The sequence below is a fragment of the Mastigoproctus giganteus genome, chromosome 1 (assembly GCF_048544385.1).
Source record: "Mastigoproctus giganteus isolate SK-2022 chromosome 1, ASM4854438v1, whole genome shotgun sequence".
NCBI lineage: Eukaryota > Metazoa > Arthropoda > Arachnida > Uropygi > Thelyphonidae > Mastigoproctus > Mastigoproctus giganteus.
The window spans coordinates 7,738,477-7,753,551 of NC_143575.1; the positions used below are offsets into that span (position 1 = coordinate 7,738,477).

Sequence of the window (15,075 nt, forward strand, 5' to 3'; positions counted from 1 at the left end):
CATCAATTCTCTCAGTGTAGGTTCCCAGAGTGGTACTGACAGGATCAATCTTCAAAATATTGATTTCTTTACTGGACTTCTTTTTTTTTTTTTTAATTTGGGTCAAAAAAAAAAAAAAAAAGTTGAACTTGTTTTTTGATTTAAGTTAGAGTTTAATAATTAATAATATTTAACTTATTCTGTTTGAAGGGAATTGTGTGTGGAGCCAACAGAATTCACTTTCAATTGCTGTGAAGAAATATGCTTTGACCACTGAACTAATTCTGTAATTTACCGAGTTTATTAAATATTTGAAGTTGTGACACTTCATCAGATCATGACAGTATAAAGTGAAAAAGTTGCACCAACACATTTTAACTGTAAAACCATAATTTTAGTGCACAGAACAACACATTATCCCTCTTTTGTAACTGATTCACAAGCAAGGCAGTTCAGTGATGATATCCTATCTTAATAGGATGTCATCCCTGAGCTGTATTCATGAAAATCTGCTATATATATGTATATATAAACGAACAATTGCAAGCTCAAGCTGCACTTGGGATGTCTATCACAGATATATTCACTTTAATGATATTCTTAGGGGTGGTGGTGGGGGGATTGCATTGGTTTTTGGGGGCAGTAGTGCTTGGCTGATCATTGTTAAGACCCTGGAATCATTTTGCCTCATGGTTGGCAAGCAATTCCAGTTTCAAAACTTCCTAATGGGACTTGTCTGGATGCTTCAGTTACACTGAGTGACAACTTTATTAGGTACTTTTTTTGTGTGTGTGTGTGAAATGGAGCACTCCAGTAAGAGCATCACATTTGTACCATATAAAGTCAAGTCAGCAGATACATTGGTGCTGGTATGGGTATCTCATTTACACACAACTTGTGTATCAAGATTGGTCCAATAATCAAATAACGTCTAACCAATGCCAATTCTGTAGTAAGACAATTCACTGTAAAATGGCAATGGAGATGGTAAGATGCACAGAACAACCCAGTGCAGCAGTGTTGATGAAAAGAGGATTAGCATACTCAAATGGGATATTGCACCCAACAACCAAACCCAGGAGAACAGTCCAGGCAGATGGCAAATTTAGCTCCCTTGAGGTGCAACGAGCTCTTAGGAGTAGAGTGTGAGTCCCTGCCATAAGAAATCCAAGTTCTCATGTGGATGCAGGAAAGAACCTACACACTAATTAGGTAGGTACCTAATAAAGTGGGCACTAAGGTTTGTAAGGAAGCATATTCCTGATATAAGAACTTCTGTTAAAAAAAAGTTTTAAGATTCAGCAGCAATAAAATGCAGTTAGATAAGAAAAACAGTTTTATTATCTAAAATCTTACATAAATTAATGGATGGTAAAATTATGTACACTTATAAGGCACCACCTTCATCTTGGACATTTCAGAACTACTCCAAAAAATCAAATTAACATGCAGTCGACTAATACTCTTGAACTCGCCTGCTGAAAACCTGAATTAAATATCTTTTCCAATGATCTCAATGGGTTTTTCTCTCCCTTTTAGATTGATATGTAATGTCAATGAGGTAACTGCATGTGCCAGTTGACATTTGTGTGGACCCATCTGAAGGGATTGGTAACTTCAGAAAAAAACATTTTTGTAAGCAATTTAAGACTGGAATATTTTGAAGCCTCTATTGAAAAGCCTGAATTTGGGATTGCGCTCAGCCAGGGCCAGCGTCTTGTCGTCCATCTTTCGCTCTCTAGGCAATGTTCCAGTTCTGGATGGAGCCATGTTGATTTTATGAGTTCTCTGCTGATTCAATCTGTTTGTACCAGTCACTTTGTCTTCGCTGATGAAAAGCGGCTTCAGTGGAAGATATCTGTCTTGCTCTCTGAGTACAATTCTTGCGATCTCTTGGAATACTTTTTCAACTTCTTCATATTCTTCAGCAGCCGTTGTTTCAAAGAAGTTTGCTTCATACTTGGAAGCACATGAAGTACCTTCTAACTTGCTGACCTGTCTGTGGAGAGGAATAAAATTAGAATACCAACAGATATATTTTGTTGTTTGTGGTCATACTCTGATTTATCACTGCATGTGAGGGTACAAGGTTCTTTAATGTGATGTTTATTTCAATCCACATTTTTGAACCACTGTCCCAACTACAAGTGTCCAGCAGCGAAAGGTGTCTGTTGAGTCTCTTGAATTTGTTTGCTCTTCGGGCATCCACTGCCAACAATGGCAGTGTCAGACTTTTGGGGTCTAGTGATTTCATGGGTTTTTAGTTTCTGATGGTTTTAAGAGGACAATAAATTTTCTGTTTATACTGATTACCACATAATCAGGAGCTCACAGGACAGAATACAACAAACAGCAGTCAGGCTTGAACCCTGGTCACTCTAACTGACCACTCAGCTATGGCTTTCTACCTTTGGCCACTAAAGGTGGATTTGCATGCTAGGAGGTTTATTTCCTTCTGTCTTCTTACTTGAATTTAAAATTGTATGTGGCAGCCAGTTTTACCGACTACAAGAGGCCAGCGCAATAGCCTGCCATTTTTCTCATGTTTTGCTAAAGATTGTATATTGAAAGTGTATAATTGGCAGTGTGAGTGTGTATCTGTACTTTTAATCTTTTGGCTGTTACAGTTGTAGTAGGATTTGTCTAATGTTTTCAGTTAATGGCATTAAAACGTTTCACAGGCTGATTTCGGACATTTTCCTATGCTCAATGAAATATCCCATGCTAATTTAATTGCAATATGGTGACTTGCTTGTTAGATCAAAATTAAAAGTATTTGGCGCAATTAGGATCAGTAGATAATTTCAAGTGGATAATTCATTGAATTTATTTAAAACTAATTGTGGTGGGAATTTTCACCTATTTTGATGAACTTTTTTTTTTTTTATTACCAAAGGCCCTCCACCTCCATGTTTTTATAAACACATTGCTGAATGTTGAACAACCATCAGACATTGTTCAATATAGTGTAAAGCTGTACCTTGGCCCTTTGTGGTGGATGCATGAGAAATTTTTGGTCCTGAATTTGTTTCTGCCACGTTGTGATGTACACATTTACTCCAACATCCATAATTTCATTTTCTAACAAATTTGCAACAGAAAACAGTCAATTCATTGTATGTCTTCTGGAAACCTTCAATTTACTGAAGTAAGTTAATGAATTTGTTCAATCTCTCTTGTAGTTTGGACTGTTATAAGCATTGTTAACCTTCGGCAAAAAAAAAAAAAAAAAGCAATTGTGAACTTGGATTTAGTTCTGTGTTAGTGCTATAATTATAAACACTTGTTTGATGTTGATAATGTTAACAATTCTATAAAACAGCTCAATTTTTGCATTATCCCTTGATCCATAGGCTGGATCAAGGGTGATAAAAACATGGCGTGTGTGTGTGTGTATATATATATATATATATATATATATATATATATATATATATGTGTGTGTGTGTGTGCAGTATATACAAAGGCCATGTTTTTATCATTAGCATTATGTATATATAAGAGGTACCATTGTGAATACATTAATATACCTTTTATATACAACAATGAACCAAAACTTCACCAGCAAGCAAATCGAAGCAACTGTGGTGCGGGTCAGGACACTAAAAAACACCTGATACCTAGTTCTGTTAATCAGTGTTACTCTTCTTTTTCAGGTGGGAAAGGCAGTGGACTTAGCGAAATTGACAAAGGCCAGATTGTAGTGGCTAGAAAACTGGGTCAGAGCATATGCGGGTACTTACGGTCAGCAGTGGTTAGTACCTACTGAAAGTAGTTGGGGGAGGGAAACCCACGAAGTGCCAGTCGCTGGTGATGGCAGTAATGTACACATAACACGTCAAATTTAAATCTTTGAGAAAATGGGGCTGTGTGGCTGCTGACCAGGTACGCCCTTTCATGTCGACAGTCTTCCCCTCTTCCAGTGCAGTCTTTCAACAGGATAATGTGGCATGCCATGCCACCTGGATTGTTTGCCTGGTATTGTCCTGGCCTCCAAATTCCCCAGACATCAATTCCAGCAAGCATCTGGGCTGGAACAGCAACTCCGATCTGCAGCGTCTCAACCATGGACCTTACAGAAATTAAAGAATCTGCTGGTTATGTGTTGGTTCCAGACACCACAAGACATTTAGAAATCTTGTAGCATCCATGCCTCACCAGGTACGAGCTGTTTTGGTTGCATGTGGGGACCAACATATTAGGTAGGTCATCATAATGTTTTGGGTCATCGATGTATATACGCTGGTGTTCAAAGAAAGTGGATCACCTAGGAAAATTTTACAATGGTATGTTACATTGACTAGCATCACAGAAATATAACCAAAATATATTTATTATTAAATAGTTAAGGCAAAGCTAAGTATTATCTGACAGGTACTGTCAAAATATTCCAAAATGAGCAATTGGTAAACAATTGTGCCTGAGATGTTATCAGAAGCCTTCAATTTGCTTCAGTTTATCATTTTAAATGGAAAACAAAATGAAAAGTTCACCAGGTACAAACTACTATTTAGTTGAACCGCCTCTGGCAGTGGCACACCAGCCAGGCATTGAAGGCTCAATTTCTGGTTTCTTTCTGGCAACTGCAGATTCCACACTATACCAACAGTTCTCTATAGGATTCAGGTCAGGTCGGGCTGTTTTCACCTGTAACAAATGTAAACACATTACTGTCGAACCTCTAATGCAGAAATGAGGCTAAAGCGATTACACATTTTGCCTGATGACGAGCAGATCCTGAAAGAGTTATTTGCCAGGTTGAAATGGTCTCTAATGGTTTTCAGCAATTTGCTTTCCGATATAGCCAGGTATCCATTGGCATTTAAGGAGCAGGTGATGTACTCAGCCCGGGGTACGAATCCTCACCAAGTTAATTTCCATTTTTTGTGTGAGGAGGGGCTTCTTAGTATGATGGGCTACAAGTCCATTTTTGAAGAGTCAGCTTCTGACTTCCTGCACTTGCTACCACTCTTAAGTTCTTCCCATTCTCTTTTCAGCTCAGACAAAGAAGCTTTACAGTTGTCTGGACATAAGCGCTTCAAAACGTGGTCGTGTTTTGGCATAGAGACTGATTACAATCCTTTTTTCCTATCAGCAGAACCAGTATTCTTGACTTTGGAAAGAAATTACTGATTACAAGACACTAAGCAATATGGTGGGAAGAATCCTTCCTCATGTAAAGCAACAATAGCACTTGTGTCAACTGCATGTAACTTGCCATCCTGATACAAGCAAAGATGACTGCAACTCTTGCAGTGTGTGCTCATAAAGCTGAAAGTAACAGCGAGTGTAGTATTACATCATCACCTATGGCTGTCAATCTTATCTTGCGATACCCTTCGTTATTCAGACAACTACAATGGTAATAGACTAGTAAAGATGGACAATTTACAGGATCTGTGGATTACTAACAAATTGATGATTGGATACGATGTTACTGCCGTGTTGGTGATTTTTGCAGCTCCGGCAAATGCTAAATTTTCATTTTTATTTAATTTAGTCTTTTTATTGCCTTAATTGTTAAACAAAAGTATTTTCTATAAATAGCTTTACAGTTCTAGCCAAGCTCCGCGGTTTATTTTGAATTTAGAATTTAGGTTGTGATTTTTTGAAAGTCAATACTTTCAAAATCAAAATTCAGTATCCGTAGATTTTACATTCGTAACTTGCTGTCGTAACTTGCTGCCATAGATAGCGAAATACATGACACTATTAGAAATCTGTTTCCTAGTATAGTATCAATAAAATTTATTAATCTTATAAAATTTCATTATTAATTAAATTATACTTAAACAGAATCATGACCCAGGAAAGCAGTGTACCCAGAGTGCTATGGCTTGTGGGAGAACTGAAGGGGGCATTTCTCCCACACATCAGTCTAATGTTTGCAGAACAGGACATGGTCTAGCCAAGGAAGATGTTTTTTTGTTAAAGAGTGAAGAAATTAGCTGCCAACTCTGTTTTGATGTGTTGGGTAAATGCCCTCAAGGAAATTGAGGGTCCCATCAAGCTCTCAGCTGCCCAACTCAATGCCAGAGGTTTGCATCAGGTAACAGCGGCAATTTCCAAGGCAGAATGTGCTGGTCCCACAGGAACCAGTTATTGTCGGTGACTATTGTCAGGCGGACAGGGAATATATGCAAAAGGAATAGTTGGAAAAGGACCAGGGTATGTCTGGCAGGAGCAAAAGTTGACGTAGAGCAGATATCTTTTAAGGTCAAAGAAGGTGATATTGTACACATTGGCATTAATGACCTTAAGAGTAAGAGATCTGCATATTTACTTAACGAGTTCAGGTCAATGCTGAAAAAAAAAGCTGCAAGTAAGGGTTAAATTTGAAAGTGCAATTCTACCCAGACAAGACAGGGAAAACTGCTGGTTTGGGGAGGATTTACAAACTAAAAGATTAACAATGACCACATGCAGATGCACTGCCTCTATTGTAATGAGCAGCAGCCCAGAAAGCAAGTTATTGGGGATTTCAAGAGCTGCTGGTAGTCATGGAATAAGAAAAATACATGGGCTGTGTTAGGGTAACTAAGAGTAGAAGCAAGTGCATGTATACTTTCGTTTACAGCAATGCTAGAAGTATAATAAATAAAATTGATGAATTTGAGGTGGTGATCAAGATATTAAAGGCAGATATTGGGACATTGTATCACACAGATATAAGCAGTGCAGAATTGGAATTTGGGAAGGACAGGGTAGGAAGGAAGATGCTGTCTGTCTAAGGAAGTGCATCCAGTTGGCATGGGTGTACAGTGCAAATTTTGAGTGGTACATAAATACTGGGAAAAGGAAAAGGGTAGGAGTATGTTATAGACCTGATGACGCATTTGTGCAGAGAAATCGAATGTCTTGTAATGGGGATTTTAACTTTCCAGATATTGACTGGAACCTGTGGCTTGGTTACTTGCACACGAGCAAGACTTTTATGGATTTTTTATTGGAGGATTGTTTTCTACAGCAACATTTTCGAGGGCCAACCAGAGGGAGTAATACCCTTGATCTGATCAGCAGCAGTGATGATGCATGCAGTAGGAATTTGCAGATAAAGTAACCACTAGGAGACAGATCACTGTGTTGATGTGGGATTTACGTATGTAAAGATGGTAAAGGGAAGGGATTTTGTTTTTATAAAGGTGGGATCAACCGATTATGTTTAGAAACGGTGAATTCCACATGGGAAGCCTTCGGGGACTTAATCTTGGAGGCTACTAGGCTTTTCACACCAGCTAATAAATACTGTTCAAGGTTCAGGCCTAAATAGATATTGGATGAATTAATGAGGCTTGTAGAGAAGAAAAATGCATATAAATTATCAGCCAACAAGCCTACGACATATAAGCCAGTCTGTAAGTTACAAAGGAGGATAGGCAGGCAAAGGTAGATTATAAGAAATATTTGGCAAAGGATAAAAAGAGCAAAGAGTTCTTTACTTATATAAATTCTAGAAGGAAGGGGTTGAATCAGACATAGATGTTTCGACTATTGATCCTGCTCAAGTAGCCGAAAAACAATGAGTATTTTGCATCTACATTCACACATGAGGAGTTAAGCAATGGAATATCAAACCAGATAGAGGCCAGAAGTATTTCACAAACTTTTTGTGATAATTGAGCAAAGTGCAGGAGAAATTGTTGAAGTTAAACATAAAAAAAAAAGGCACCTGCCGTAGATGGAATCTATCCATTTATAATGGAGGCAGCAAGGGATGTAAGCAAACTCTTAGCCATAATTATGAGAGCATCTCTGGATGCAGGGGAGGTCTGCATGGACTGGAGAAGTGCAAATGTGTCCTTAGTTCACAAAGGGTTACACAAATAATTATGGATGTGTTAGTTTTAACTTCTGTTCCAGGAAAAATAATGGAGTCACTGGTTAAAGAGGTGATGCGGGATCACCTAGACAATACTACAGTAATAATTCAGCCAGCATGCATTTGTTAAGGGAAAGTCTTGTCTGACCAATTTTGGTCACAAAGGAACTGGATGCTAAAAATAATTTCATATACTTGGATTTCAGGAAAGCTTTTGATACTATTGCACATTGGAATACAAATTGGAGTGGTATGGCAAAGGGTTTGGTTTTGGGTCCATTGTTTTGTCTATTTATCAATAAAGGTATATCAGGCTTAATGTCAATGCTTGCAGATGATACAAAGGTTGTTAATGACACTAAGGACAGTATGCTACTGCAACAGGATCTAGTAAAGTTAGGCAGAAGTGGCAACTGAAGTTAAACATTGACAAATGCAAAGTACGGCATATGGGTAGCAGTAACCCGAGAGAAACGTACTCAGGGAGGTGGAGAATGAAAACGGCCTGGGTGGTAATGGTGCAGTCAGATATGAAGTTCTCTGACAGTGCAGACAGGCTGCCAGAGCAGATCATGGAGTTTTGTCAATGATATGTAGGAATTTTGCTAGTAGAGACGAGGAGGTGATCATCCCCTTGTATAAGGCATGAGTCAGCCACACCTTAAGTACTGTATACAGGTCTGGAGGCCTCATTTTAGGAAGGATGTAGAGTTGGCATAACGAGTACAAAGAAGGGGAGCTAAGTGGTTCTCTTACCAGGAAATGCTTAAGTTCTGCAAGTTGCAGTATCTATACACTAGGCACCTGCGAGGTTATCTGATTGAGGTATATAAGGCCTTGAATTGTGACGGGATACTTCTTGCACAGACTAAGAATCTGAGGGCGCATGGATTCAAACTGAGGAAAGACAGTTGCTGAATAGATGTGCAGATGTTTACTTTTAGCCAATGGGTAGTTGATTGCTGGAACAGACAGCTGGTAGTGAGAAAGTTGATAGCTTAAATAAATTTAAGGCTGAACTAGAAAAACATTTGGAGTGACTGGATGGGTGAAGTGGAAATGTTTTTTTTTTTTTCCTTCTTTTCTTTTGGCTGATGCTGTATAGGCAGGAAACTGCAAGCAGCTATCGTGATTCTCTGGATTTTTTGTATTCTGCTACTGCAAGCGCTGCCATTTTGCCCTCGTTTGATCATTTTTAATTTACATATTTCGTCCATATTGAAGAGTTGTTTGCCAACCTGAAAATTTTTGAGCAACAGGCTGATCAGCGTATAATCTCTCTCCTTGCTTTTTCTAATGTCTGAGCCATCCTTTTCTTGCTGTAAAGCAGTGTACCCCATTAGTCTCTTAACGAAAGGCCAAGGTCTTTATTGCTGCTGTTTAGAATTCCATGTCTTTCTTACATAAACCACAGCCCAAAATGCATTGTCTACTATCTCTATAATTTTGGTTTATTTAAAGTGGAGCAAAAATTTTAACTATGCATGAAACAAACAGTACAAAATCCTTGACTTTCTTATTTTTGAATCTTTTACAGTTGTCTGATGCCCACGCCACTGCACTGAGCATCAGAGTGTTTTTTGGAGGGGGGGGGGGGGGGCGTGGGTTAAGAGGGCTTCTACTGATTTTTCTACTGAAATAAAATATATGTATTTAACACTTCTAAAAATTAATCAAGTAGAACAAGCATAAAAACAAAAATACATTTTTATACAAATATTCATTTATGAAAAACAACTTCGGCCTAACATTGCATGCAAACTGGCTCAAGTTATAACAATATATGAAAATTATGTAACCATATAAAATCTTGATTCTGGAGCAACTATACTTAATGTTTATCGCTCATACGATCGATTTAAATGCAGTCACTGATATAAAAATGGTGGAAAGCAATGAGGTAACAAAAGCTATTGTCACCACGTAAGGTGGCTGTTATCTGACTCTAGGAGGCATCACAGCTTAGTGAATCTACAGGAGAGCTTTAATGCAGGTATACTTTCTATAAAAGTTCATCAGTGCAACGACTGGCTGCTGGAATCGTATTTCTGCGAGGAATTTGCGGGCTGTACAGTATCAAAATGAGATCATCGATCGTAATGTACACCATCTGGCAGGACAACTGGTCTTCAGACTCTTTTGATGAAAAGTAATGCATGGCTCTGTCCTGGTGAGTCAATGCCTTCTAAGGACAAGGCACTCTTCCTCTGAGAATTCCAATCTGCATCGGCCACATACTTCCAAGTGTTGTATCAGCTTTGGTTGAAACTCCAAGGTACGATGACAAACTATGTCATGCAACCATGAAATACCACCACTTTGCTTATTGGAGGCTTGAAGTGGTGAAACCCATGTTTAGTTCTCTAAAGCAAAGTTTCCGGCATCCCCCTCCCCCCATACTTCTCCTTCAACCCATGCACGGTACTAAGTACTATAGGTTTTGATACCTTTCGTGTTTGGGGTTTTCATTAAAAAAAAAAAGAAGCTTTTAAATCCTGCAAGTGCTGCCGAGATTTGTTTTCTTCTGATATTTTTGGCTGTAGTGGTGTTTTTTATGGTTAAAAAAATGCAAAAATTTTAAAAGAACAGTTTCCAAGGGTACCATTTTTTTAATTTGCTCTGGGTGTTGTCAGCCCTAGTTGCGCTTCACTATTTGGCTGTCAACGTATGAAAAGGATTCTCTGCCATTAAGCTGCAGTCTGAAACATCTATTATGATGTTGCCTTCCTGATAGCTGAATTTAAGTGATATAGGAATCCACTACTTGCTCTTAAAATAAGTATCAGACAGGGTAGTTTGTAAGCAATAAAAACATCGTGTCTGTAACCTGCTTTTGTTCTAGAGTCGGTTTGTTCTTCGGGGTGGAATATCTTGAGTTTCTGGGGAGAAAATCATTTTGCCATTGTCGGAGATCGACTAACATTGCCGCCTTGAAGAAAACGCATAACAGTTCTTCCGGTCCGGACAAAAGGAAATTTTCCTTGAGAAGGGAAACTTTCTCAAGTTTGGCTGGTGACTGAATTAAATCTAGGCCTTTTGAAAGCAGAATGACAGAGTGAATAGTGACAATTCGACAGCGACACCAGGAACAAGAGAAGAACGTTTCAAGTATCATTGGGTGAACTCGACATGCAACAAATGCAGCAGTAGTCCTAGAAATAAACCACCCTCATAACATCTGCCGCCCATGTTTCTTTGGTGCTCGTGCCTGCTGTTGGTTCTCTTTGTGCTTGCCAGGGGGATGCGTTCCCTGTCATCCACCCTTACTTGTTCTCTATCCTTTGTTTTATTTCTTTAGGCCACTGCTCTTCTCCTGGCCGGCCTCATATATGTTGCTCTTCTGTCCCGGAATGGCTCCTGCCATGAACGGATGTTGGAAGGTGCCTCCCAGTAACAAAATGGCCAGGTGAACAACAAACATGCCAACCCAACTCACTCATCTGGCTTTGCAGTTTTGCATCTTCACAGTGCCACTAAGTGTGGTTTTTTGTGGAAAACCACTGCCACCGTGTCACAAACGCATTGCCCATATTAGTGGACAGTGAGTTATAAACACTGTCCAATACTCCCCTCCCTTCTACACTCACCTGTATCTTTCCATATCTACTTTATTGCCCAACAACACCACAGGACATTCTGCGGCTGCCCTCTCGTGCTGGGTTATCATCTCTAAATACTGTTGGGCTTGCTCGAAGCTGGCTCGGTTAGTGATGCTGTACACCACAATGAGGGCATCTGCCCACTTCAAGTAACGATCCGGATCCTTGCCTTCCTGAAAGAAAAACCAAACAAAAGTTTTAGTGATTTCATAAAAACAATGATTAAAAATTCCACTATACACAACATTCGTTTTATAATAGGATTGAATATTTCATATAATATACTTTTCTTTTTTAACCCAAAGAAAAACTTGAATTTTTCAAGTTTCCAGAATTTTTTCTGGAAACTTGAAATGTTTCCAGAAAAAGCCACACCCTGAAAAAAATCCCCTAAAATTTCCTCGTGTCATCGACAGGATTTGAATCCAGGGGAATGTGACAATTGTAATGCGGGAGCGTTCCTAGGGTATGTGGCGCCCCTTTAAAATTTTCTTCATATGTGTATGTAAGTTTCAGGTGCCCAGGTGCAATGCAGTCTCGGGACGGCTTGCCCCGCCCCTGTTGTAATGTTCTGGAGATGCTTTTCTTAGTATGGCATTGGACTGCTGATTTTTGCACACGGTACATGAGTAGATTGTTCTGTACAATAGTGAAACTACCATACCACCAGATTCGCCCCACAGCTGGTTTGTTGTGGATGCCCGCGTGGTGGCGAATCTGGTGGTATGATAGTTTCACCACTGTACAAGACAATCTACTCATGTACTGTGTGGGACGACTACACGTTAGAGATACAGATAATACAAGAACACCACCATTGTAATCACCTGAACTTGAACTGTTGTTATTTTTTTTTTTTATTTTAACAAATTCCCTATATTAAGTAAAAGGTTAAACTATAAAAATGCAGAAAACATAATACGTATTACATACAAGGGACTCAACAGCAATATGTTAGGTGCCTCTGCTGGTGTTTTAACGGGGCTTTTTGAAGCCGCCCCAGCAGATCACCCAAGGTGACAGTCGAATAAGGTTTACCAGAGACATCGAAGGCTACTACTGCCAAACATTTCCAGGTCCAATTAATATCGCCCGAAGGTAACCTGGCTTCACCTATTAGGAAGTTCTTGGGCTCTACTTTGACCTTATTCTGCCTACCCGAGGCCACCCAAGATAGTGTCCAATTCTTCTCAACATTGATTCTAAGACCCCTGGCACTGAATAAATTAGTCGCTCGAACTAAAAGGCACTGCAACCCGGATTGTGTGGAAGCCGCCAGGATGAGGTCATCAGCGAAGGCCAAAGCATTCATATTATATTTATTGTCCGACTTTAAATATATGAGGGATTAAAACCAATATGTGAGGAAATTTTACAAAATAATTGGTCTAAAACAAAATTAAAAACGAAAAGTGACAAAGGATCACCTTGTCGCACCACTTTAGTTGGACATAGCTTAAAGCAATCACTTCTGAACCCCATCGAGGTAACACAGGAGCGGCGCAATTTAAAAATATAAATTAAAAGTTTCAGGCAAATGAATGTCTCCTCTGCAGCGCCACAATAATAGCATGGAAAGAGATACTATCAAACGCTTTACATAAATCAATAGAGGCTAAATGGATCTTGAGCTCCTTGCAACGTTGATCAATGATTTTAAAATAAACGTATTTTCGGCAGCTCCATCAATTGTAAGAAAGGCTTTCTGTCTGTTATCCAACTTCATCATAGATGACAGTCCGCTTGCACGGATCTTGTGATATGCTCTCAGTATAACAGAAGACAGTTATTGATCTGAATTCAGATGGTAATTTTGAATCGGCCTTCTTTGGAATAAATATAGTATATGCATCATAACGAACACTGGGAAATAAAATTGACCCATAAAAATATGTGCATAAGATCAATCAAAGGTTTTTACAGAATGGATCTTAATTGTGTCAGAATCAGGACCAGGACTAGATGATAGTGCAGGAAAAGCAGATCGAATTCTTAATTCAGCATTAGTAATAAGTTTATAAAGATTTTCCCTTATCATTGGATCTTTATCATAGCCCGCTGGAATATACAAGTCTTCTTATAAATTATCCCTACAAAAGACGTCTTCCCAAAATTTGAGAAACACTGAAGATTCGAACACTTCTTCAGACGTCTTCACTGGGTCCAGAACATTATAGCCACATCTTTTTCGATTTTTGTAGTAAAGCGTTGAGTTTTTGCATATTTCCTTTTCCTCAGATGACGTCTACTTAAATTGTAAGGATCAACTGGAGTTTTAACAATAGGTTGAGTTGGAGGAGGCAATATCCCAACAATACTAGTTTTAATATAATTATTCAATTCATCAATGTCCAACCTGTAGTCTAGAGCTTCAGCCAGAAAGCGTTTAACTTTTTGTTGGTCATAAGTTAAAGCAGGAATCTCAGCTACAGAAGCCAGCACTTTATCGTGTAATAGCTCCTTGTTTATTGCGGATGGAATACTTTCCCAAGTTTCCTCAGAACCTAATCCTTGTAATAAACTGAACTGGAGTAGTCACTAATGTACCCTTGCGTTTGACCACTCGGCTACTACGCCGTTAAAAATGTTCTGTTTATACTCCAGCACAACTACCAGGCCAGAGTTTACAACTCATCATTCTGAGAAGAGTACAATCATTAACCGTATTCAGCAGTCAACTGACACGTGTGCTACGGCAGTCCTCCGCTTGACCACTCAGCCACATCGTGCATATGCGTTTAACCTTGTTTGAAGAGAACACCGTGCTTCCACTGGAATGGTTGGCTTACAGTCAGTCCGCAGTTAACGTCTCATTATAATAATCCAACACGGAAACTGACTTCATAAGCTGAGTTAAAAGGATTCCTGTGAGGAATGGACAAATATTTCTATTAAAATTCCCAAAAATGGTGGAAATTTTTGCTTGCACATATTATCTGATGTGATGAAAGCCAAAAGGGAAGGGGGAAGCTACACCAGAGATGGCAAAAGAATGACAAGCATAACACAAATAGCACACAGGAAAATGTACGGATAAGCGATCAAATTTATCCATAAATAAAAAAAAAGGTATTTTATTTTAAGATATACAGTATGAGCCACACAAATGGAGTGAAACAAGTAGCTAACTGTGTGCAGAATTATACAGACAACGTTCTCATTAGAAACTTTGAAGTACTGTATTGTTAAGTTTCCTATACAACAAAAAAAAAAAAAAAAAGAAAAAAAAAGTTCAAACCCGTGACTGCTGAATACGGTGCTTTTTCTTGTATTCTGTCTATCTTGTGAACTTCTCTGACCGTTTGGTCATCCCGGAGTATAAACAGAAAATTTATTTATTTAATAGATACTACTTGCTAATTTTGGTCAGCCATTTATTTATTTTTTTTTCCCTGTGGAAAGCAAAAATTATCGTTTCAATTTATTTGTGGTACGCAGTACAGAAAAGATTCGCCACTGCTAGCTTACACCATATTAAAGTTGTGTTTTCACTTATAAGAGCCCGCTTTCGTTTCTCTCAAACATGCAGTGAACTACCAGCTCACCCCTCCCCCCGCCTGTGTGTCGCGATGTACTACTTTAAAAAGAAGGAAATCTTCGCGCATTCCAATCTCTGCTATGCTCAGGAAAGGTTTCTTAAACATCTCTGCTTGAATTACTGTTTTTAATGTTCTTCGC

General features: G+C 38.8%; 1 protein-coding gene across 2 annotated transcripts in view; it reads right to left on the reverse strand.

Annotated features, from left to right (window-relative positions):
* Positions 1–1,359: 1,359 nt before the first annotated feature.
* Positions 1,360–15,075, reverse strand: part of LOC150090528 (ras-like protein family member 12) — a 58,225-nt gene continuing 44,509 nt past the window's right edge. For both annotated transcript variants that reach the window (XM_090378634.1, XM_090378626.1), the window contains 2 exons: positions 11,386–11,570; positions 1,360–1,978 (listed from right to left, as the gene is read on the reverse strand). In XM_090378634.1, coding sequence (XP_090234760.1) covers positions 1,624–1,978; positions 11,386–11,570 — 540 coding nt within the window. In that variant the 3' untranslated portion in view covers positions 1,360–1,623. The remainder of the gene's footprint in view (positions 1,979–11,385; positions 11,571–15,075) is intronic.